The 22,925-nt window shown below is 39.6% G+C and overlaps 1 protein-coding gene across 1 annotated transcript; it reads left to right on the top strand.

The window, feature by feature from the left end:
* The first annotated feature begins 588 nt into the window (after positions 1–588).
* On the top strand, positions 589–22,499 carry LOC148333581 (cilia- and flagella-associated protein 337-like). Its single transcript, XM_088299735.1, is given in 19 exon segments — positions 589–1,401; positions 2,841–2,974; positions 3,348–3,656; positions 5,564–5,737; positions 6,354–6,437; positions 6,568–6,660; positions 6,772–6,943; positions 10,514–10,681; positions 11,211–11,359; positions 11,980–12,213; positions 14,023–14,187; positions 14,580–14,695; positions 15,694–15,824; positions 18,783–18,872; positions 19,152–19,229; positions 19,809–19,999; positions 21,324–21,521; positions 22,082–22,183; positions 22,185–22,499. Coding segments are annotated over 18 exon segments (2,604 nt in total). The 5' UTR covers positions 589–1,401; positions 2,841–2,893; the 3' UTR covers positions 22,254–22,499.
* Positions 22,500–22,925: the final 426 nt, after the last annotated feature.

Consider the following 22,925-nt stretch of genomic DNA (forward strand, 5'->3'; position numbering starts at 1 on the left):
ATCAGTGATATGATAAATACTGAACAAGTCAGTGACCATTGTTAGATCAGTTGGTTTGGGATTTTTATGACCATAAATGTTGCTGTTCTACAAAAACTGCATGTTAGCAATTTTTGTTGAGCAACCAAAAAAAATTCATTACAATGATTTAGAATTGCATCAAACCTCACGTGTGTTATACTTTTTTCAGCCATCTGCTCAATATACTTGTAGTTGCCAGATATGAATGAAACTATTCTTTTATTTTTTTTATTTACAACCCTTCTCCCATGATAATAGTCAAACAAACCTTAAAAGCACAACTATTCTTCAAACTGTCGATTAAGAGTTCAAAGAGTTGGCGAAAGATTTTCCAAAGTAAGTCTTTGTGCGGGATGAAAGTACTTCACTTCCTCTCCGCTGCCCTTCCCTTCCCCTTCTACCGTACAGTAGCAAGATCCGGACGCATTTTCCCCCCATTGCGGCACCTTCATTCTTCTCCCTGTACAATAGTGGATTTTCCATGGCGGATTTGTGCGGGGCTATTTTGAGCTGTACGCTGGCTCCTACATGCAGTGCTGTAATCCAATTGTGATATATTTTTTTTGAAAGCTTTTTTTTTTCTTTTTTATTGAAATTGCTGAGACCTAATTTTCTGATCCTGTCACCGTTGACGACCGCTGTAATCGGCTAATTCAAGTTATTCCAGGCCATTAAGTCGCACACATGAACTGATAATGGTCACTGAGGCAGAAGGGAAGGCGGGAAGAGATCATATCTATGTTGAATGAGTCGTTACTGGTGTTCTGGAAATATGTTTTTTTTTTTTTTTCCCCTTTACCACATCCAAAGAAATTTTCTCGGTCTTAACCACAGTAAAAATTTGAATGGCGCCAATATAGCCCTTGAGTATGTATGTGTGAGTGAGAATGGGAGCCCATGTTCTTGCCATTTTTGTCAATGTTGTTCTAAAAAATCTACTGTAAAGTTGGTGTGTTGCTGTTGCTCAATAGTGACTAATCCGTGAATGAACACACATTGTCCTGAAACCAGGACCAACAAATGCAATTCTTTTTCACTCCTTGGTTGCCAGGAAACTTGCATGGGTCTTTGGCAAGTAGGCCTAATAAAAGAACAAGAATTGTGGGGGTGTGTGTGTGGGTGTGTGTGTGTGTGTTACCACTGTCCGGCCAGTTAACGCTTTGTGGGTGTGTTTGTGCCACATCCTGGGTTTTTGGTGTTTGTCGCTAGGTTCTAAGCGTGCATTTCTGGAATCAGACTTCACATACGGAATGCAAAAAGTCAAGGAAAAGCCTCTGGTGAATCTTTGAGATACTTTTGAAAAACAACTCTGTGTCTTCAGACAATGTGCGAGACTATTACTCACCATGGGAACTGAACTCTCAGAAGTTGGATGACTTGGTAAGTCTTTATTATTGTGTGCGGCCCTTCCTTTGAAATTTAAGCAACTTGATTAAATTGCGTTTAAGCAGGTTAGTTGTGTTGGCATTTTTACAGACTACCCCTTGTTCCAAATTGTTATGCAAATGATGTTTTTCTGATTTTTATAGTATATTGAAATTGGACTCAGCATCATTATCAATTCAATTGTTGGAGAATAATTGTAATGTTTTTAAACAAACCTCCCAATTTTTAGCTTGCATTGTTTTTGTTAAAATGCACTCTTCCAAATTATAGACATTTTGTAGGTTCTAAAGAACTGAAAATTTTTTTGAATTTGCAGTCCAGTTGACTTGATTCAACCTTTGCTGATTACCAAGACCTTGAATGACTGAATCTACTCAAACATAAGAACAAAATTTTCTAGTAAGTAGATTGGCAATATGCTTGCTGAAAAAATGTGACATTTCCATTTATTATTGATAATGTGACTAAGTTAAAAATGACTTGGACAATTCAGTTCGCTAAATTCCCCAGTTCTTCACACTTTCACGAAACTCATTCCTGTCTGTTTTTCATCAGACTAGTACAACTGCAGGTAACTGTGATATTACAGAAGCCGTATCAATAACCAAGTTTGCCTTTACAGAAAAAAATGCTCGGTTTTGAGAGGTACTCAACTGTTTAAAAAAAAAAACGTGATGTGGAGCCACATTGTATCATAGCGAGGTGTTTTTAATATTTTGGTTACCTTTAAAATATTAAACTGATTTCAGTATGATTTACGCATCCTCCGGTAGCAAAAAGTTATTGCATCTACTGTACGGCCACATTATTAGCAACTGCGCCTTTCTAATCTCTTATTGATGGATGTGAGTCGCTTCCCACAAAACAGTATAATATGCTGTATTTTATGCATGCTTCAGCAAGGGACCGCTTTAGCTTTCATTACAGGCCCTGTCATCTAAATCTCTGCTCAGTTTGATGCCACTTGCGCTGAATTTGCCTCGTAAAATGTTTCTGTCAACCTGTTTTTACCACCCTTTGAAGAGCTTATTAGATAAGGGATATTTCCATCATGTTTCCTATGCTTCAGACTCCAGCAGTGCTTTTAAATCATTACACTGTAGTATGGCAAACGTTGAAGTATAATTCCTGCTGCTTATCTACTGTGCTCCCGTATTCTATTTCACATCACCTGCCATTTGAGCAACGTGAACGGCGTGCCTTTGCCTCTTCAAGGGAGATTTTTGGGTCCCGAGCATTGACGTTGACACTGAGCAGCTATTCAACATCGATCGTGAGAGCAGCTAACACCGAGAAGGTTCCCTTTCCCGTCATTATGTTGACGTGACAACCAGCAGCGGAACATGTGAATAGTTTATTATCGTGTGGAAGGAATTATGTCATTATTTTCATCAAGTCCACGTGGCGTGGCGATTGCAATTACTTGTCTCCAGTGTCGACACACGCCGGTATGCTGTTGACTGAATGACACGGCTGACGTGTTACCATGGCAGCCAGGATGGAGGTGACACTGCTCGAGAGCAAGATGAGCATGGAAGACTACAAGAAGCTACATAGGCTCTTCTTTGTGAGTCTTTTTTCTCTTTACTAATAGCCTCACATTACTGTCGCAAAGGAGGAGAAATTGAATTCATGCCTTACTGTGGCATCCTATAGTCATGCCTTGAACTTTCCTTAAGAAATACCTTACAATCCAAAGGACAGTCTCCAGCAAGCCTTTGCCTCTTCAAGCAACGGGACTTATAATGAGAGTGCAGACATCACACAAAACTGTAATATTATTTGTACTATTTGACACTGGCATGCATGAATGAACAAAGACACTCGTTCTATACGCATTTCCGAATCAATCAAGCAAAATCGGTGATTTTTAGATCATACATGAGTTGAATCATGTGCAAAGTCTTTAATGTCTTCTCATGTTGTTGATTTTGACTTAGGTCTCCCCTGGGGTGTCTCGCTCCTTGTCCAAAAGTGAATTTGTTCATCTGGCCTGCTCATCGGTTGGTAGCCGCTCCAAAGAGGAGTACGGCTTGTTGTTTGACAGCGTAGTTGTCAGTCAGGGGCACCGCGGCCTCTTCCCTGACAGCGATGGTGTGAACGAAAAGGGTCGAATGGAGTGGGGAGGGCTGTGCTCTTTTCTGCATCAGGAGTTGACTGAAAAGCTGAAGCACAGCAGAGTGAAACGTGCGCCTTGCTGGAAGCATCCTCGCACTCTGACCTGTCCCCATCGAGACCCGGTCCAAAAGGTAAACGGCGGCTGTCCTCATGGAGACTTGGAGGGCGGTTTAGTGAGTGAGCCAGCGTGTTCATTTGCAGACACGATGCTTCGCAGCTGTTATGTACAACACTTTGACATTGACATGATGGAGTTCCCATGCAGCCTGCTGACTGTCTAACATTTTTTAAGAGCTAGGGTCTCTCATCTAAATGTCTCTGCTCATTTGAGATAAGTGGCTTTGGACTCCCGAAAGTTTAACATCTATGAATTAGTATGCAAATGAACCGGCCGCTACAAAGTGCCGACAGCTGTGAATAAAGCGATAGTTCACTGCTTCAATCTTTTGGCCCTGAGAATGTCGAAATGTTACCCTGTTTTCCCCGAATGGCTGTGAGGTTTTGCCGCCTACAGGCGAGTCTTTAAGGGTCAGACACACAGACACTGTGTGTGATGTAGTTCAGTGATTCTCAACTGGTCAGACAAGACCCAAAAGCAGAGATGGCAAATCCCGGTCTAGAACGTAAAAGCCCTGACACAATTTGCCTTTATCCACAGGTGATTCTTCTCAACCGGTAAGTAAGAGCTCATTTACTTGTTCGTTGAGTCAAAGCACCTGTGACCAGAGGCGCAGCTAGGGATTTTGGGCCCCATGTAAAGAAATCTTCCTGGCCCCCTCAGAACCAGCCACAAGCCGGTGGATTATTTTTTTTTAATCCCTTTTTACATAAGAATATGCATTATATTGATATTTTTGACTATTTCCATATTTGTGAAAACAATATGACAGTAACTTTGTAGTGTAAGCACCGACAATATGAAATTCATGTAGATTAAATTATTTGCTCTTTCTTTAAATAATTACACAAAAACCTCAAGATTAATTATCAGAAACAGACTTAAAAATACAGTCACATTGTACAAAAAAGGCACCATGCTTATTGTTTTAATAACATTTGTTGCTTTTCTATATTTACATCCTTGAATTATTTTCACACAAACCTGTCCTGTAATTCAGATTTTACTACTGCAGCGGGTTCTGACTTTCCTTTAAATTTGTCTTAAAATGGCGCTGTGGATTGGAACTCTAACCCAAACTTAGTCAAATACTGTATTTGACACGCATCCCCGGTCAGACTTGCTCTTTATTCAGAAAATAAGAAAGAAATGCGTCAGAAACGTTTCTACCACTTCTGTACTGTATTCATATTCTCAAAGGTTCTGTTCTCACACATACCTGCTTCTACTCAAATCATATGAAAACTCTAAAAAAAAAAAAAAAAGACAGGAAAGCTCATTCTCCGATTATAGATGTCCTTGATAGCAAAATGCTTATGGCACTAGTACGTCAAACTCATCCGAATATGAGTTCAGATTAAACAAAATGAATGCAGTGTAATATCATTTGTATTTAAACAGCTTCTCACATGAAAAATGCCTTTGGTGTTTTAATAGCGTAACAATTCATGACCAATCTTTTCCCTGTACCGATTATGCACTTTCCAGAAATAGAAGAGATCAGTACTGAATAATAAATGAAAATGTGTGGCCTGTTTGAGTCCAATGGCAATATTTCCCTAAGTTGTCATGTTCATCCTCATTTTTTCCGAAGGTGCTCTGAAAGACACTTTGAACATGTAAGCGTGTATAATTATGTTTAAAAATATGATACCCATGTGTTTTGAAAAGATAGTTTTGAACAATATGTTTTCTTTGTTTTTAATTTCTTAAAAAAGTCAGGCCTGACTTGGCGCCAACAGGAAAAATGCAGTGGACACGTCCATTGATATGGTTGTCCTGTGGCTGCTGCCATGCTTGCTCTTAACAAAGGAAAAGCACAGTTGTGTGCATAGCACACTTATGATTTTGTCTGTCACTGTTCCTTGTACCTAAATGCCAATACAAAATAACCGAAATGTCGCCATCCCATCTGCTCAGGTGTTGTACCTGCCGAGTTGGGGACAATACATGACTGTGAGTAAAGGAGGATCTGTGGGGCTGCGAGACTGCACTGACCTGTCGCTTATGAGCACCCAACGACTGCAAAATTGCACAGTCCGACCCAAAGACCTGTGGGTGACAGACGTGGTTCTGCTGCAAAATGTACACAAGGTGATCGCACGACAGCGACTCGAGCCTATCCTGAAGTCGACCTTGAAAATGAATGAAAAAAAATTGGGGATGCGACTACTCTAAATAATAAAATAAAATAAAAAACTAAGCCTCTGTAGAATTAAACTTTTTTTTTTATTACCAATGATAAGAGAAGGCAATTTTTTATTTTGATTGAAAATGTTTTAATTAAAATGATGAAAATTTTTTTTATTATCAATTCAGCACCAGCACAAAGAACACAAGCTCACCACCTATCAATAATTGTATCATTTTGTTAAGTGATATTTTTATTCATTTTCAGAAAATTAATTGATTACATTTTCGGCCATGATCATCCCTTATTATTCATTCCGCTTGGACAGGCAATGAAATATCATAATTATTGTTTCACTTAACAAGCTTGTTCAAAATGCTTGGATCATTATTTATGATATTTCTACTCATAATGTTTCATGGTAATATAATTTTTCTGTCATTCTAATAATTATAACATTTTGTGTCTGTTTAAGTTTTCAAATATGATTCTGTGCCTTGGAAAGTATGGCATACAAATGTTTAATAGCTTCTATCATATGGATATATTTTCATTTAATTCCTTCTCCATGCCGCCCAGATAGCTGTGTCATTTACAAGTAAGGAGGTGTGCTTTTATGACATACTATCTAAAAAGGACTTCAGCTGCCAATATAAAATCCAGGTAAAAAGCTCTAAAGATTTATCCCCAAAATAATTGTTTATTATTTAGAATAAAACTATTTAACATTTGTTGCAATATACCGTAATGTGTAAACGTTTTTTAAAATATAGTTTGGCTCTCTCCTTCCCAGGGTTTACGGTTTACTCCATGGTGCCTGGACTATTGGTTCAATCCCTCCAAACCAGATCAGGCTATCCTGGCTATAGGTGACATTGGTGGACAGGTGACACACAGTTGGGAAAACTGAAGAACACTATACAAAAGTGAAATATAAAAGAATTCCAAATGTGACATCGCTGCATGGTTCACAGTGTGTGTGTGTGTGTTTTCCCAGGTCAGCGCTTTATATTTTACATCAGCCCAGCTCTATTTGTTTGAGCGACGTTATCTGTGGACGGACTCTGATTCTGCTGTCATCATCCAATGGGATGATGTGGTCAAAGGAAAACATCACTGCTGTTACATTGTTCATCATCAGGCACACAAGCCAGCCTGGGTGAGGAAAGGTAGAACAAGCGCACACGTTCTAGTTTGTCACATACCAGCACATAGTCACTCACATTAGAAGGTACACATTTCCTGTAACTTTGTGGTTCTTTGTGACATTGATACAGCAAAGAGCAGGAATTATTCGTTTAGTCCGTTGTCATAACTTGCTGCAAATGTGTACAAATTGAACCAAAGAGTTCCAAATGCCACATCAATCATTACACAACCACCAACAGCCTGAAGTGTTGATAGAAGGAAAATGAATCCATGCTTTCAAGTTCTCTTTGTCAAATTCTCCCTTCAAAACATTGCGGTTTGTCCATGAAAAGTAAAACCACTTTTATGTGCCGAGCAGTAGTGCTGGTCATACCCTAAATCAGGGGTGGGCAAACCTTTTGATTGGCGGGCTACAATGGGTTCTAAAATTTGACAGAGGGGCCGGACCAGGAGCAGATGGGTGGAGTGTTTTGGCAATCTCACCTCATCGGAGAAAAAAAATACACTTCATTTTAAATAAAAGTGAACATAAGCATTACAACAATATATATGTCTTTGAAAAACCACAGTATTTAGAAAATAAAACATTAACAAGGTTTATTCAATTAATTTTTTTCAAGTTCGGCAGGCCGGATTAAAACGTTTAACCGGCCGCATGTGGCCCCCGGGCCATAGTTTGCCCACACCTGCCCTAAATTTTTCTTAATGACATGGCAGAGCTCGGTATCCCCGATTCAGATATTTTGTCAAGGCAAAACGTTTTAAGAAATAAACACCTTTTTACTGATCAATGGTATACAGGTGAATAGAATAAAATGCACTCACGGATCCAGACAAATATAAGCATATCTGGTCTCTTTGCGTGACCTGTATCTTATGAGATATTTTAACTTTTATTCTAGTAGTTTGGCCAATACTTGCACGCAGTGAAAGGCAAAAGAAGAAAAACTTTCAGCTCACACAAGACAGCTGAAATTAGATAATGATTAATTCCAACTGCTTCCTCACCGATTTGTGGAAATATTGATATTATAATATGAGAGGGCATGAGAGTATCGGAAACCTTGGTCGTGGTGTATCGATATTTTGGCATCAAATTGGTCACCCGTGTGGTCTTCTGTTAGTTTAGGATTCCTGCATTTTCATCCAATATTGAAATGTTGTGTATTTAGTTTATGTTCTGATGAGTAATGTAATAGTAAAAATAAAGTTTCAGTTACTAATTATTTCTAATCAGCTGGGATCATCGGTTCTTTGCAGCCACGAGGTATCTTTGTATACATCTATTTCTCGAAACATTTTTCCTGTGACGGATAATGACTTTTAGATCCATAATATGTGGCTGATGACAAGATCAAATCAGCGATCATGCGTGTAATTCTAAGGAAGCAAGCCTTAGTGGGTACTGTTCAGTATTAAATTGACATCTGGATGGAACTTCAATGGAATAATTATCCTTCACTTGTTTTTGTTATGCTGCAGCCTTGTGTGTAAATCATTAACATTCTCACCATCCCCCTCCCTCAGAAATTCACATTTTGTGCCCCTCAGCAAAAAATGAAAAATAATTTACTTTCTTGCAAATATCTGGAAGAAAATATACAATAAAATAAAAAAATATCACATGGACATGTGTATTCATAATGCGTTGCCATGTTTTCACCTTGACACAAGCACACCAGTCAACAGTGATGCTCGTTTATTCTTTCTGCATTTCAACCTTAACAGCAAATGCAGCAGGGGTGGATGGGGTGAGTCCTGAGTCATCCACTTCCTCCGCCAGACTTTTGACTGCTGGCATCAAGTTTGAGCTGGAGGCCTGTCCTCTTGAGACTCTCCCACTTCAGCTCATCCCGGGTGACAAAGAGGTCGCTTTATTGTATCATTGATCGCTTGCATCATTCAGCTCCATCTCTCCTTTAGAGTCATTGGGCTGTTTAATAATGAGTCAGCAGTTGCATCGTTCCGAGACCAACTTGGCCGAGAGCGAGGGATCCCGATGAGGGGGAGAAAGAAGAATAAGCTCATAAATAAGCACAACCGATGGGAAAACAAAGGGAAAGCAAGTAAAGGGGAAACAAAGGCGATAGATTGAAAGTGGTGGCTAATTGCGATTATTCAGGCACTGTGTAAAACCAAGGGGGAGCTGTGTTTGTGTGTGCCTCAGTGGAGTGTGTGTGTTTGCATACCTCTGGGTGCTGGTGCTATTCTTTTTGAAGTTACCCACCCTGCGGTACCAGTGGGAGGCTTACCATTAGCTATGGCTGGGCCACCAGAGTGAGTTGGGTGGGGTACAGAGAGGCTCAATTGTGAGGGAATTAGGAAGAAATTGGGATTGCCACACACCCAAGGGGCCTTGAAAGCAATCTCGGAGGAAGTATCGAGTTTGTAGCTGAGAAATGCCCGAATGCGCATAGATGAATGCTGAGTCTTCGTTATAATTTGCCCTCAGAACAAGAGAGTTGATTTAATCTCTTGCTTTTTCGATTCCAAACTCCAAGAAGTGAACGTAAAGTGACATGTGCTTAATCAGGCTGAAGCAGCTGCTGTGGGTCACAAAGGCCTCGTGATTTGATATGTGTCAGTCAAAGAGGGAAGAAGTCATTAATCAGTGATGAGTCACACGTCTCTCTCTGAGAAATCGAGCCATATTTTGATTTCCAGACTCAAAAAGAAATGTTATGAATGGAAAATAATCAGATGGAAATAGCGCCGGGTGTAACCTTTGACCTGTGGCTGTCACATGCCATCTCAGCACCTCAATGTTATTTGTCAGCCAAGCTGTCACTGATGGAAGTGTCCGGCTTCCAAATCGGATATCCTGAATCAATGTGTTAATTGAGATGGATGATGACGCAAGGTCCATTACTTTTTCTGTAATACCAGAGAGCAAATGAAAGCAGCTAATTCTCCGCGGTGGATGTTGTTTTTTTTTCTCTATGGTGGATTTGCGGTCAGCGCATAATAAGTGGAGTGGATGTCTCTTAAAAGTGCAGCAATGAAAGCATCGGGGGTGACGTCTCCAATTTGAATAAAAGCAATGCACACCGTGTCGTCGCCATCACGAACCATAGCAGGGATGTTTTATATTCACTTTGTTGCAGTTGAAATGATCCTCAGTTGAAGCAATTTTCACTCCCGATGGATGGAATATTAGTATTCTAAGAAGTTCTCAATAGCAAATATTAAATTCATGGAACTTATCATCCGCTGCACAAGTCTTATAGGCATTGTAATGTGCATTTAGTGTAAAGGGGCCGTGAGTGGCATGCGAGCAAGGGTAGCAGTGCCCCCCCCCCACTAGATGGCCATGTTATATCATTTTTGTATTTAATACAGAGCAATGTGCTCTCTCCTCTTTGATCACAATCAGCAAGGTTTAATGACAAAATAACTGTATATTTTGCCTGATACATTTGACCTCTTGCTATGGTCTATGTCACACAAAGGACCACATAAACACACATGACCTCAAAGCTTTCTGTGGTATAACTGCCTAGATCAATACCAGTCTCCTCTCTATGAAGGTCTTTTTCACAAGTGGAAACTGACATTGATCTTTATCATACTTACTTTCTTACATCCCTCAGTGCTTTACCTGGAATCACTGGAGGCCTTTGTGTCATGCAGCACCAGGCCACAAAGCAGCTTAGTGATTGGCCGGAAGGAGAAGGACAGCAAGAGCCTACGGGTGACCTCTTCCGTTTCAAAGAGAGGAGTCTGGGACATAGACTATCACCGTGACCTTAAGATGATTGGTAAGTACATGAATAGAATTTTTACTGTCGATTTGAATTTAAATTAAAAAAGCATGATGACATAATTTGCTTTTATAAATCCTTATAAACTATCACATTCTGTTACACTACTAAAACTGTGTGGGATTTTTTTTGTTTTAACTTATTGCATATGATCTTTGTGTCCTGACGTGCCATATGGTTTGGTGCACAAATCGGTCTCGGAAAGGTATGCTGTAAAAGTGCAAGTGTAAAAAATTAGATTGGATGAATGCTTTGTTGTCGCATCCATTACGGCCAACGAGATCGACGTCAACGTCAAGTCGAGAAGTTATTTGACAAAGAAAAGTATCTACTCTATTACTAATTATATATTACTATGAAACAATATTATGTTGCCATATGACTATAAAGCGACTAACGTCGTTGCACAATTGGAGCGGAACTTTCAATTGCTTAAATAAACTTGCACGGAGTGAACCCAAAATGCACTGCCCAATTGCAGACACTCGTTATGTTTTCTAATTTGAGATTTGCGATTGTGCGTTAGCCGCTGCAGGTATGGATCATCAGGTTCTGTTGTGGAACTCCTTCGTGACCTCCCAGCCAACGTACATACTCACTGGCCACATTGCCCCAGTTACGGCTGTTTGCTTCTTGCAGAAGAAAAAACAACTACTAAGCTACTCCAGAGATAAGGTATAAGTGTTTGTGTGCTTGTGTGCGTGTTGTCTGCTCAGTAAAGAAAAATGACCACTGAGAATCATCGTATTATTAATTTTGATACCTTACTGCAGAGGAATAGGAAGATTTGTTTCACGCTGTTGCCTCCATTTATTAAAATTATGACCACATTTTCTTCTCGGTCTGCTTTCTTTCTGTTGCACAAATGATGATGTTGCCGCTCTTTCTCCCTCCTGTTGCAGCACTGTGCATGTTTTGCCTTCTCTTTTAGATTTTCTGAGGGGAATAAATATTTTAGAGGTGATTTATGTTCCATCTGCCTTCTTCTTAAACACCATCTGCCACTGCAAGAAGCTTTGAAAGCTTTACCACACTTTCCTCTGGAAGTGTTCCTGCACCAGAGACATTCATCTTGTTTGTTGCCGTAAACCAATATGGCAGACTTCTCATTAAGAGGCACTCTGAGGCATGCAGTGCAGAAACTGGGGTAGAGCGGTCATCCATCTTTGGTCATTTTTTTTTGTTACTCTGATTATTTTTAGATTACTGTCAAACTAATATTGCACTTTATTTGTGTAAATGTAGTCAACCTTACACTCTAATATAAACTCCTGGCATCCATTTTCTTTGTTCAGGTTCTGTGTTTATGGGATGTTTCACGTCAGCTCTGTATTCATCGTCTGGGGGGCGTTTTCCCAGCGACCCAGGAAGACACGCACACACTCCTGCTCCTGATGGAAGAACGCCAACTTCTGCTGCTCACCTTCAACAGCCTGCTTGTCTTGCTGGAGAGGACGAAGGAGGAGGCGAGGACCAGCGGTCATGAGCACCCTGTCACCTGTGTGCTTTACAACAGTCTTTTCAAACATGTGAGGGTTCAGTGTGCAGCGAAAAGAAAGAATGTGTTGATGGATGGCTGCATAGACAAGTTGATGATTCAAATGTAGTAAGTGAACATTAACTAGGTAATTAATATATAATAACTAGGTAATAAACTGTACAGTAGTGCACTGCAGAAGGGGTGATTGATCATTTGAAGCAGAACTCGGTAGGACTGATGGACAGGTTGCCTTACTGACTGATGAATATTAGATGGAATAACTGACGGACAGACGGACAAAAAGACAGATGGACTGAGTTACTTATCAACTGACTGTCAAACTGATTTTCTGATCGACATCTAACTCACAGATGAATTACCTGACTGACAGACTTACCAAAGAAAAGACCGTTTAATTCACTGACAGTGGAATAGCTCATAAATAAAATCTAGGATTAAGAATAGTCTGGGTAATTATGCATTAGGTATAGTATTCTGCATGACCGATTTAAGTTTGTAAAGTAGAATAGAATTTGATAGAGCTGAGAGACTGATGCATGAATGGATGGATGGATTGCCTTACAAATGGACTGACGGACTGATAGAAGGAAGAACTGCTCTGTAGACTGATGGATCGACTAACATACCAACTATCGAATGGCTGGCTGACTGATGAACTGACGAACAGACTGATGCACTGATGGAATGAGTGGCGGACAGATCGATGGTTGGATGGACTGACTGATGGACGTCTCGATGGACTGACTAACAGTCTGATGCATGGATGGGCTGACTCACTGACTGACAGATGGTTCGATGAATCGACTGATGACCTGAACAACTTAACGACTGACCAATAATGGCTGAACAGATGACTCACTGACTGCAATCAAAATCCGCTGATTTTTGTGCATGGCCGAGGTAATTACTCAACATTATGGGGTTAAATTAGGGCTGGGCAATTAATTTTGCCAAGGGGCCACGTGAGAAATTGGAATGCTTTCATGGGGCCGAGCCTACATGGTAACATTTATATAATATTTTTTAGTATAATTAGAAACAGCATATTTCCTTGTTTCAATTATTTACTATGTGTGTAGATATGCTATGTACTGTGTTGTTATAATTCGGTAATACACATTTTTAACAAAATTATAATTACTGTGCACCAACCGCCAACTCATATTAGACGACCTTAGCCCGGACTCCCAAATATAGTGAGGTAGACTAATATTTTTTTACCAAGATGCAGTGATGGCTTACATTGTAAGAAACTGTAGATTTGTATAATTGACCCTTTTCCTTCCAATGTGCTGAAAGTAAGAATGTTGGTAAGATTCGGACCTTTGACATTTTTGCAAACTTTTTTTAATTTATTTTTTTTTAATTTTTGCTAGAGTTGACAAAAAGTCACTAAATATAGCAAACATGTTAAGTTGGCAACACTAGACAAGTCGAAGCTCTTGTTCACTTCTTTGCTTGTTTGAGCGTTCACACATGTCAACATACAACAACAACACAAATTTCTAAATAAAGGCAAAGCATATTTCATATTTTACTTTGACTGCATGGTCACTGTGCCGAGATGATAAAATGGTCACTTTGATATTTGGCTGGTTTTAAGAAATGCCCATTCTATTTAGATACACTTCCATTTGACAGCAGCTTCACTTTTATAATTTACCCCATGTCTTAGCATGACAGTAGATCTGATGCATGCGTGATATGTCAGAATCATTAAAATCTTCATTTCTCAGCATGTAGCACAATCATTAAAAGTCATCATTTCTCACCACAGAGCACAGAGCAACCTGCTTTCAATGATTGATATCCTCTGACTTTCCCTCTCTCACTGCAGGTAATAAGCAGCGACACCGGCTCCTCTGTGATCTGCTGGCTGGCTGACACGGGCCAAAAGGTTAAGCAAATCCACCGTTGCCATGGCAATGCCGAAATCTCCACCATGGCTTTGGATGACACGCAGACCCGGCTGTTCACTGCGGGCGGTGATGGAGAGGTTAAAGTGAGCGAACTTGCGCACACACACACACCCCCACATGCACACACACACACACACACCAAACTCAAAATGTCTCAAAACTATTTGGTGTGGTACCCGCCATAAAAATGTGCAAATATTTATTTTTAACTCGCTTATGCAGATTTGATCCACAATGCACTGGGCTCCTCAAAACAGCCCAGCAGTGGGAAAAAAACAATCAATTCCTGGATGGGAGTGATAATTATGCATGTAGTAATTAATAATAATCAGCCACCTCAACTCTACACTTCTAGTGCCCTTAAAATCACCTGCCAGATTTTGTCAACAACAACACCGCAGTTGTTATTAAAGTCAAAATGAGAGGACCAAAATCACGTTTCCACCTCATCTCATCTTCCTCATGTCTCTTGCAGGTGTGGGACTTCAATGGCTGCTGCCTCCACAGAATGAACGTTGCCCTGGGCAAGGCTGCGGCCATCTCGCACATGCTGCTGCTGAGGACGAGCCTCCTGGTGATGGGTTGGGAGAGGTATTTGGGAGGTGTCATCTTGACCACGAGTTAACGCAGTAGGAGTGTTTGGAAGCTTGAAAACATTAACATTTGAGAAGGGTTTGAAGTTATGAAAATGCTAACCTGTGAAAATGAAAAATGGTTACGTGCGTACGTAGTCATGTCCAAGTACAGAAAGACGTAAAGAACCTAGACCATCGGTCCATAACCCTTTTTCCGCCGGACCGGGTCATGCAAGTCCATGAGGGGGAGGAAGGATGGTGATAAGTGGGCGGGGCTGACACAAATCCACTGTGTATTTTTATGTACATCACTGGCGAACAACATAGCAAGGGTAACCACAAGGCTTTAAACACGCATAAGACACCACAGAACGAATATAAGTGCATGAAAATATGTAACTCATCATAACGCTAAATCAAAAGGCACTCATCGCACATTGTGCAGAGTGGGCTTTGTTTGTGCGTAGGAATCACCTGTCGCCGTAAATACATATTTCCAGTAGGTCTCCCGCTGTCTGCGTGGGTTTAATATTAGCGCTACGCGCCCGAGTCAATTAGCATCGTAACATGCGTCATGAGCCTGTCATAGATGCATGCAATGGAGAGAATCCAGTCACTTTTCAAAATAAAATATTTTTCAGCCTCAGATAATAAGGGTGCCTGTGGGCGCTTTAAAAATAGCTGTAATTTCTGTAGGATGTTGTACAACTTTTGCCTGATAGTGTAGATGAAAATACCATAATTCCATATTGATTCGAACTAATAATTAAAGGTTATTTCGGCAATATGCGTAATTTAAGAAGTGTGCGTCAAACTGGGAGCCCATTGCATTAATCAGTACCCAAGAAGTAGCTCTCAGTTTCAAAACCAGAGCCTTGTTTTAGAAGCTGCAATGTAAGCGTGTTTTCCTTGTGTCACATCCACATCCTACCTGATGTCATTTTACCCGTTATTAGTCCTTTGAGTGTTGTTTTTCCCGCTCCTCACCGGCCCTCTTGCTGTCTCCCACTATAGGATGTTGACAGTATTCCGCCGGCATTCCTTCTCCAAGTCTCACGTTGACCCATCAGAGTGGAAGGGCGGTGTTCATCATCGCGCTGAAGTGCTCTGCGCTGCTTTTCAACCTCCACAGACTCTAGTCACAGGTAGGTATGTGCGTATGCTGTTTTTTTTTTTTTTTATATATATTTTTTTTTTGACAGAATATTTCTTTTTTTGGGCACCCGTAATAATGCCAATAATAAAACAATGTGATTATATTTAATTTATTCAGCTCACAAGACAATCATTTATGTCAATAACAAACTGGCTAACCAACTATACACATTTTACTTTGTTCAATTTATTGTTTGGTTGCATGGTAAAATGAATGATTATTGTTTTATTAATCTATCAACTGACACACCAAGCGTTCATATTCTTGACATTCTAATTGCAATTCTAAAGGTGAGATGAAGAATTGTCGTGGTCTTTCGCTTATGATGAATGTGAGTGGCACAATCTGTCGGCGCTAATATCATAAAGGACTTTCAGAACTTCCCCACAAGTTACTTGACCAAAGTAGAGTTTCATTTGAAAGTGTGCATACGCATTGTCATAAATTTGCTTGTCTAACTATATATCATCCTTTTCTTTTCTTTGCAAGTTAAACTTTAACGACTTGAATTAATAATGGGTCTGTGGGGGTGGGCATTACGGAGACGAAGAGGGAGATGAAAGGAGAGAAAGAAGATTTAGAAATGAAAATAATTCAGCGAAAAGCACTTAAGTGAAATAACAAGGAGCAATTATGCGCTGATGAAATGAAGTGTGGTTGTTATGAAAGGAGTCATTCTCTACATATAGTTGCTTTCATGAGTGTCTGCATGCATGATTAAACAGGCAGACATTATTTTGGGTGCCAGATGGATGCATACTGTCGCACAATCGCTTGCATTCAAGAATAAGATTAGGAGTACAAATTAACATTTTTACCAGTTACCTTGAATGGAATCAGTAAAGTAAAGTGACGATGACTCCATAGAGACATTTGTACATCATTTGCTTCATACCTAAACGTGAATGATTTTTTTTTTTTTTTTTTTTTACACCTCTCTCACAATGCTTCACACAATGATGGTTTTCCATATGCTGCAAAATATGATTACAATTCTGCTTTTACACACGTTATCCTGCTTAGGTTTTAACCTTTCTATATTTGAGCATATATTTATTACTGGTAGAGAAAATTAATTAATGGATGGATGAATGCTTGGGTCAATTTGTGTCTGAGTGTTCTGAACTCCTATTTTGATGCCAGTGTTTTATTGATCAGAATAGTGCGGCCCATTGTACTGCGACATGCAGCCAGTCAGTGCAGCTTCATATGAATTTGCAGCGTAAATGCAAAAAGCCAACAGCTTTTGTGTTGATAAACTTGAGTTTGCTTAAAAAGACAATGAATGTGTGGGAACACCTTGAGTTCAGTATCACTTAAGTCTTCAGTTCCCATGTAGCAGAGTTCAGGCATACGTTGCACACCTGCTCTGGCCTTCTCAAGACACACCAGCTCCTGAGATAAGTAAGGAGAAAGATAAAGTTAGGGCTGCGGGGGGAAACGAAGATAAGAGTGGGTGTTCTCAACGCTGCTGGGAAAAAGGCTTTGGAAGTAATTAATGGTTTGTGCTGGAACAAAAGCTTGATTCAGGAGATTCCTAACTAAGTTTGGAAACTTTGCCCCTAAATTCCTTTTGGTTTTCTTGTTATCACATTTATGTCATGTTTGGTGAAATATTGCATCGCTGCAATTCATGTTGATTGAATCTGTGGTTGAGAGTTCTGCTTATTTTCTTTTTCTTTCCATTCATAACCTGCTGTCACTCAGTCAACAGTCCTCGCGATATTGACACCTCTTGAGATCTTGGCAGCTTGTCTGATGAATGCAAATAATCTATTCCATGAATACTACAAACTCAATTTCCTCACCCTACTTGACCGTATCTTTGGTGTGGCAACTGTTGTGGCATAATTATGCCGCAGTCCATTGGGCACCAAGGTCGTGTTTAAAAACTTGGTGAGGCCTCTCATTTCTGTTGGCTTCATTTGCACGTAACCCTTGAGGGTGAGGAACCATATTTGGTGACTTAAAGCCGCCACTAAAAGCATCACAAAAAAGCCACAGGATTTCTCCCAGCTAATCATTAAAAACAGATAATGTAATGAAAAGCACTTTTAAAATAAATAGAACAAAAGCAAAAATCAGCGACTGATTGATGAAATAACCTGCTGATTCATTTAAAAAGTGTAAATCATTTTAAATGCATTGAAGTATATCTAGGATATTATTATTATTATTTAGATTGTATTACAGTTATTATGTTATATTTATTCATCTTATTTAGTTGACATTGAACTTTCATTTATTGATTTGGGTGTTGTGGTTCTCAATAACCAAAACGAAACTCCACTAAAAAGGTACATAATTGCTCAAAAGATTGCTCAAGATGGCGGCTCAAAGCCCTACTTTTGTCAAATGAAACTCACCAACTCACCTCAAAATAGTTTATTTGCGCCAAGCTACCCCAGAATTGTTGCCGTCGGAGTTGGGGAGAATAGCCAAAGTTGTACTCAAGTAGGAGTACTATGGAATAATATAACTGAAGTATGAGTAGAAAGCCATACTTCAAATCATTAGTTCACCAAGTTATTGCTCTGTGAAAACAAACAAGGTACTGAATAACTGGTGCGCTAACTTCTGATATGATTTTTTTTTCATCACAACATGCATATCAACTGCACTTTTAGGAAAAAAAACACATCTACCTTCCTCTGTCTCTTGACACAATTATGGTAATACCGAAAATGGATTTGAGCTGTATGAATAATGCAGGCGAGCCGCTCGCTGTCTTCGTCAATCTCTCTCATGTGTAAACGCCTCCATCAACCACCTGTAAAATCATGAGATTATTGCTTTGTTTGTGAGCTCAAAAATAATGTCGCGTTTGTTGCTGGAGACAGATGTCGAGTTTTATCTTTAAATTTGTTTTCTTATATTCAGTTAAAAATCATTTTCCTGTGTGATGATGATTGGAGAAATGTTTAATAGCCTGTCTATTTTTGTGCAGGAAGCCGCGATGGAGAGATTATCGTGTGGAACAACAACACAGAAAAAGCTCTGAGGAAACTGCAGCTGCCGGCTAAACATGAAGAATTTAGTAAGCAGCTAGGTTTCATGTGCACACACACACACACACACACGTTCACTCGTCGCACACAAATGCACTTCTGCTACTTTCACTTGTTCAGGTGTTAAGACAAAAGATCTACAGATAAATGTGAGATATTCGAGATATGTAGTGAGTCAGCATGGTGTCCTAGAAAATGGATGGCTAGACATGCAGAAACATTTTAGCATTTGTTTAGGAGCCGCCGTCGTTGCACATGTTCCCCAAAATAGTCTTATATCTTCCACTGTCATTTTTTTTGTCTCCCAGAGCAAACGAAGCCTTTCCCTGACACCATCGCCACGTTGTCATTTTTACCAGGTCGTGCGCCTGCACAAATTGCAAAAGGTAAGGTGAACAAAATCTACTCTACTACCATCATTAGTATTTTTGCGTTACTTGTCAATGTGTATTTCTTCACTGTGTTGACATAATCATAATTATGATGATGATGATGAAGTAATCATATTACAAGCAAATTGTAATCTTACTGGAAGTCATGATATCGAATACGAATGAAATCGCAATTCCACTGGTGAAATTCGAGTTGCGGTTTCTCGCTTGTGTTAAATTGAGAAGCACTGAAGCAACCATTGTGCCTCCTTGATTGCTGTTTTTTGTTCCTGCCTTTAACTAGTAATGTTTTAACAAATATTTAATGACATTGGCTGCGGAATGTATGGTCTATCTCCAAAGACGGAGGTTGCTGCCGGGCTCAATCTGCCACGTTCCATTTTTTTTTCATGCATTTACAACTTTATTTTCAAAATTATTTGACTTTATTTTCGTGATAAAACTTTTAGTTATAACCAAGATAAAATACCCTTTTATTTTAAGATAAACAACATAATCTTGTACACAATAACTGCAATATTTATCCCGCAAAAGGTTATTAGAAGTTAATTGTGATATTTGTTTTTCCCTTAGGTGGCGCCAACTTGGTGTCATGCGGCAGTTCCGGGCTGGTCAGCCTCTGGAACACAGTCCTCGGCCATCTCCGGGGACAGTTCACGGCTCACGAGGCACAGCTGGGCTCTGTCGTCATGACTGTCAGCCCCTGTGGAAAGCTTTTAGTCACAGCAGATAGGGCGGGCGCAATCAAGACATGGGACATTGAGGTACGAAACAGAGAAGCGCTGCTGATTCCACAAAGTATAATTAAAAAACTGATAAGCACCAGCTTCAGGTCATGTACGAGCAGAACAAATTACAAATTGATCAGATGGGATTTGACACGAATCCAAGCATCTGAACTGAAACGAGATTTTTCATGTTACATTTAAATTGCTACAAAATGCACAATTTGTATTAGACCTTCAACCTAATTTAAATGAGCTGCTTCTGATGCAACTAGCACTGGCGAGTATTACAGTCAAAATATTTGGACCTTAAATCCTCGGAGGGGTTGAAATCAGATGTGTAGCTCATTTTACTCAGTTTAATTGAAATGTATGTATGTCGTAGGACTGTATAATGTGCGTTGGGATTAGCTGGATGGCTTCAACGTTTCATTGTGTTGAGCACTCAAGACACATTGCAATGCAGTTCGCTGTTGCACCTCATTGAAATATAGTTTGTGTTCATCAGAATAGGCATCCCTTCTGGTATTTTATGTCTTAAGTATGGCATTTTAGTTGAATAAATTGAAGACAATAAGACCAAAACAACCCTTTACAAATTAAATATCTGCTTTTCTAAAATAAAAGAAGTGGTATTTATGATACCCGAAGATTAACATAAATTTAAAATTTATCGTTAGGAATGTTTAACTTTCAGTCTTTCCTGATGTCCTCAGCCGATTTTACAGATGGTGCCTTTTGCCTAAACACATAAACTTATACTCAGGGTCTTTGTCAAATACTGCTTTGGGTGACCCACACTGATTTATGTTGCGACCAATCACTCGTCCTGTGTAGAATGCCTGACAGGTCGACTGCTTAGTGATTGCATAGAATCTGCATAGAACGGTGACTGACACTTCAATCAGATCATGGTCTTAAATGGGAACGCGAGCAACAGCACAGAAGAAGATAACTATTTTAAAATCCCAGTTGAACATTTTTTATATAGGTCCCCAGAAATTGACATGCAGGCATGTCACTTTTTTTTTTTTTTCCATTTTCTCAAAAATGAATAATCCGCTGAAGAAGAATCCTAGTGACTCATACACTTGCAAGATCATATTAGGTGGGTACAATACATCTTAAGGGGTCCATCCATACACCAACCTTATCACATGCTGTATTAAGCCAGCTCCGGAGCGACTTGTAGTCCACAAAATACTTGAATCATACACAATATCATATAAGCCCTCCGCATGTTTCATTAGCCTCAGTTGATTTTTCTTTATCGTCGTTAATCATTTTGACCATAACAGTAAATATTCTCATGCATGCAAATCGGAGATGCCCTCCAAAATTTACGTTGGACTAACTTCCTCAGCATTACTGCCTGGAGTCAGACGGGGATGTGGAGACTGAATCTCCGGAATTAGTATGCAGTTTCCGCCCACACAAGGATGGGGTCACTCACCTGCATACAAGTTTCCACGCCAATCAGCTGCTCCTTCTGTCAGCATCTTCAGACTGTAGTGTGGCCCTCAGCTATCTGCCAGGAGAACCCATTGGCTTTTTTGGACAGGTAAAACACATTCATACATAGGAAGTAAAGTAGTGCTGCCATTTGAACACAATGTTTGCATTTAAAAATAAATGGATTTAGTGGCAAAAACATTGATACAAACTCAATACATAATACACTGAATAATATTTTACTGGTGTCAAATGCACAACCAAGTCAGTATAGATAAATCCACCCTTAATTATGGTCAAGTTGCTTTAACATTTAAAGTAACTAAAAAATAAACGCAACAAAGACCACATTTACAGTTCTTGGCTGTTAGCATGCGGTCTACTTGATTTAAGAGCTATTTCTTGTTTTTTTTTTCTCATGCAGCTAAATGAGGTCAACAAAATAGCACTGATTTTACACCACTTTTGCAAAGAGTCGACATGCATCTCAGCTTGGTAGTTAGAACCCAGTAACATTCAATCTGCAGTCTTTTAAAAGCAAAATCTCATCCAGTCAAAGATGGTGAAAGGAATGTGATGTGTGCACATTAAAAAGCCTACAACTGCTGTTTGAATGATGGTATGCTATTTTAAAATGGACTTTTTGCTTCTCCACTGATGTTCTATTAGGAGGAGCAGTGGAGCATCATGAGGCCCGCATGTGTTCACCCACAGCAGGACACCTATAATGATAGACACCCTGGCAACACAGCAGAAGGCGAGGAGGTGGAAAAAAGACAAGAATCAGGATAGTGGAACAGAGAGTAGCATTTGTCTGGGTGAATTGTCACTTTTCACTTAAGTGTCTTTGCTCAGGTGCTTTGTTAAATTTATTCATGAAATCATGACGCTGTGATTTCTAGAATCGTGGTGGTATTTTATAGTGACAACACAACTGATCAATATTACTCAGACAGGACACAGCTAACAATTTATTTGCAATAATTTTAACTATTGGGAATTAACTAATCTATTAATCATGTATATACTCCAAAATAAAAAGTGGATTCTCAAAAATCATTTATGTGTTTTTGAACTTCAGCACACTTCACATACTTCGTACATAAACTTGATCCAACATTCATTTAAAATGTTGCCCTATTTTTGGAATGCATATATTTTCCGGTTATTACGAAATAATAGCAATGATTTCCAAGGGAAAATAGACTACTCTACCACCTGATTAATTATCATTTCCTCTGCTAAAGTTACCATGGAAACTGTTTCAGTTTCCTGCGATTGGCTTGCAACCAGTCCAGGGTGTACGCCCCCCTTACTGTCCGAAAATTAAAACTTGCATAGGCTCTAGTACGCCCAGGACCCTCGTGAAGAGAAGCGGCGTGGATAATGGAAGGATGGATGGAAGTTTCCGTTTCTTGAGGGTAAAAACTAACATAAGTGAGTTCTGGGACTCCATTGGAGGATTTCCAATAGTGATGAAATTTCAGCTAAATGTTAATTGTATTAAATTGGG

Source organism: Idiotropiscis lumnitzeri, chromosome 7, assembly GCF_059441095.1.
Source record: "Idiotropiscis lumnitzeri isolate Australia: NSW breed Sydney's pygmy pipehorse chromosome 7, RoL_Ilum_1.0, whole genome shotgun sequence".
Taxonomy (NCBI): Eukaryota; Metazoa; Chordata; class Actinopteri; order Syngnathiformes; family Syngnathidae; genus Idiotropiscis; species Idiotropiscis lumnitzeri.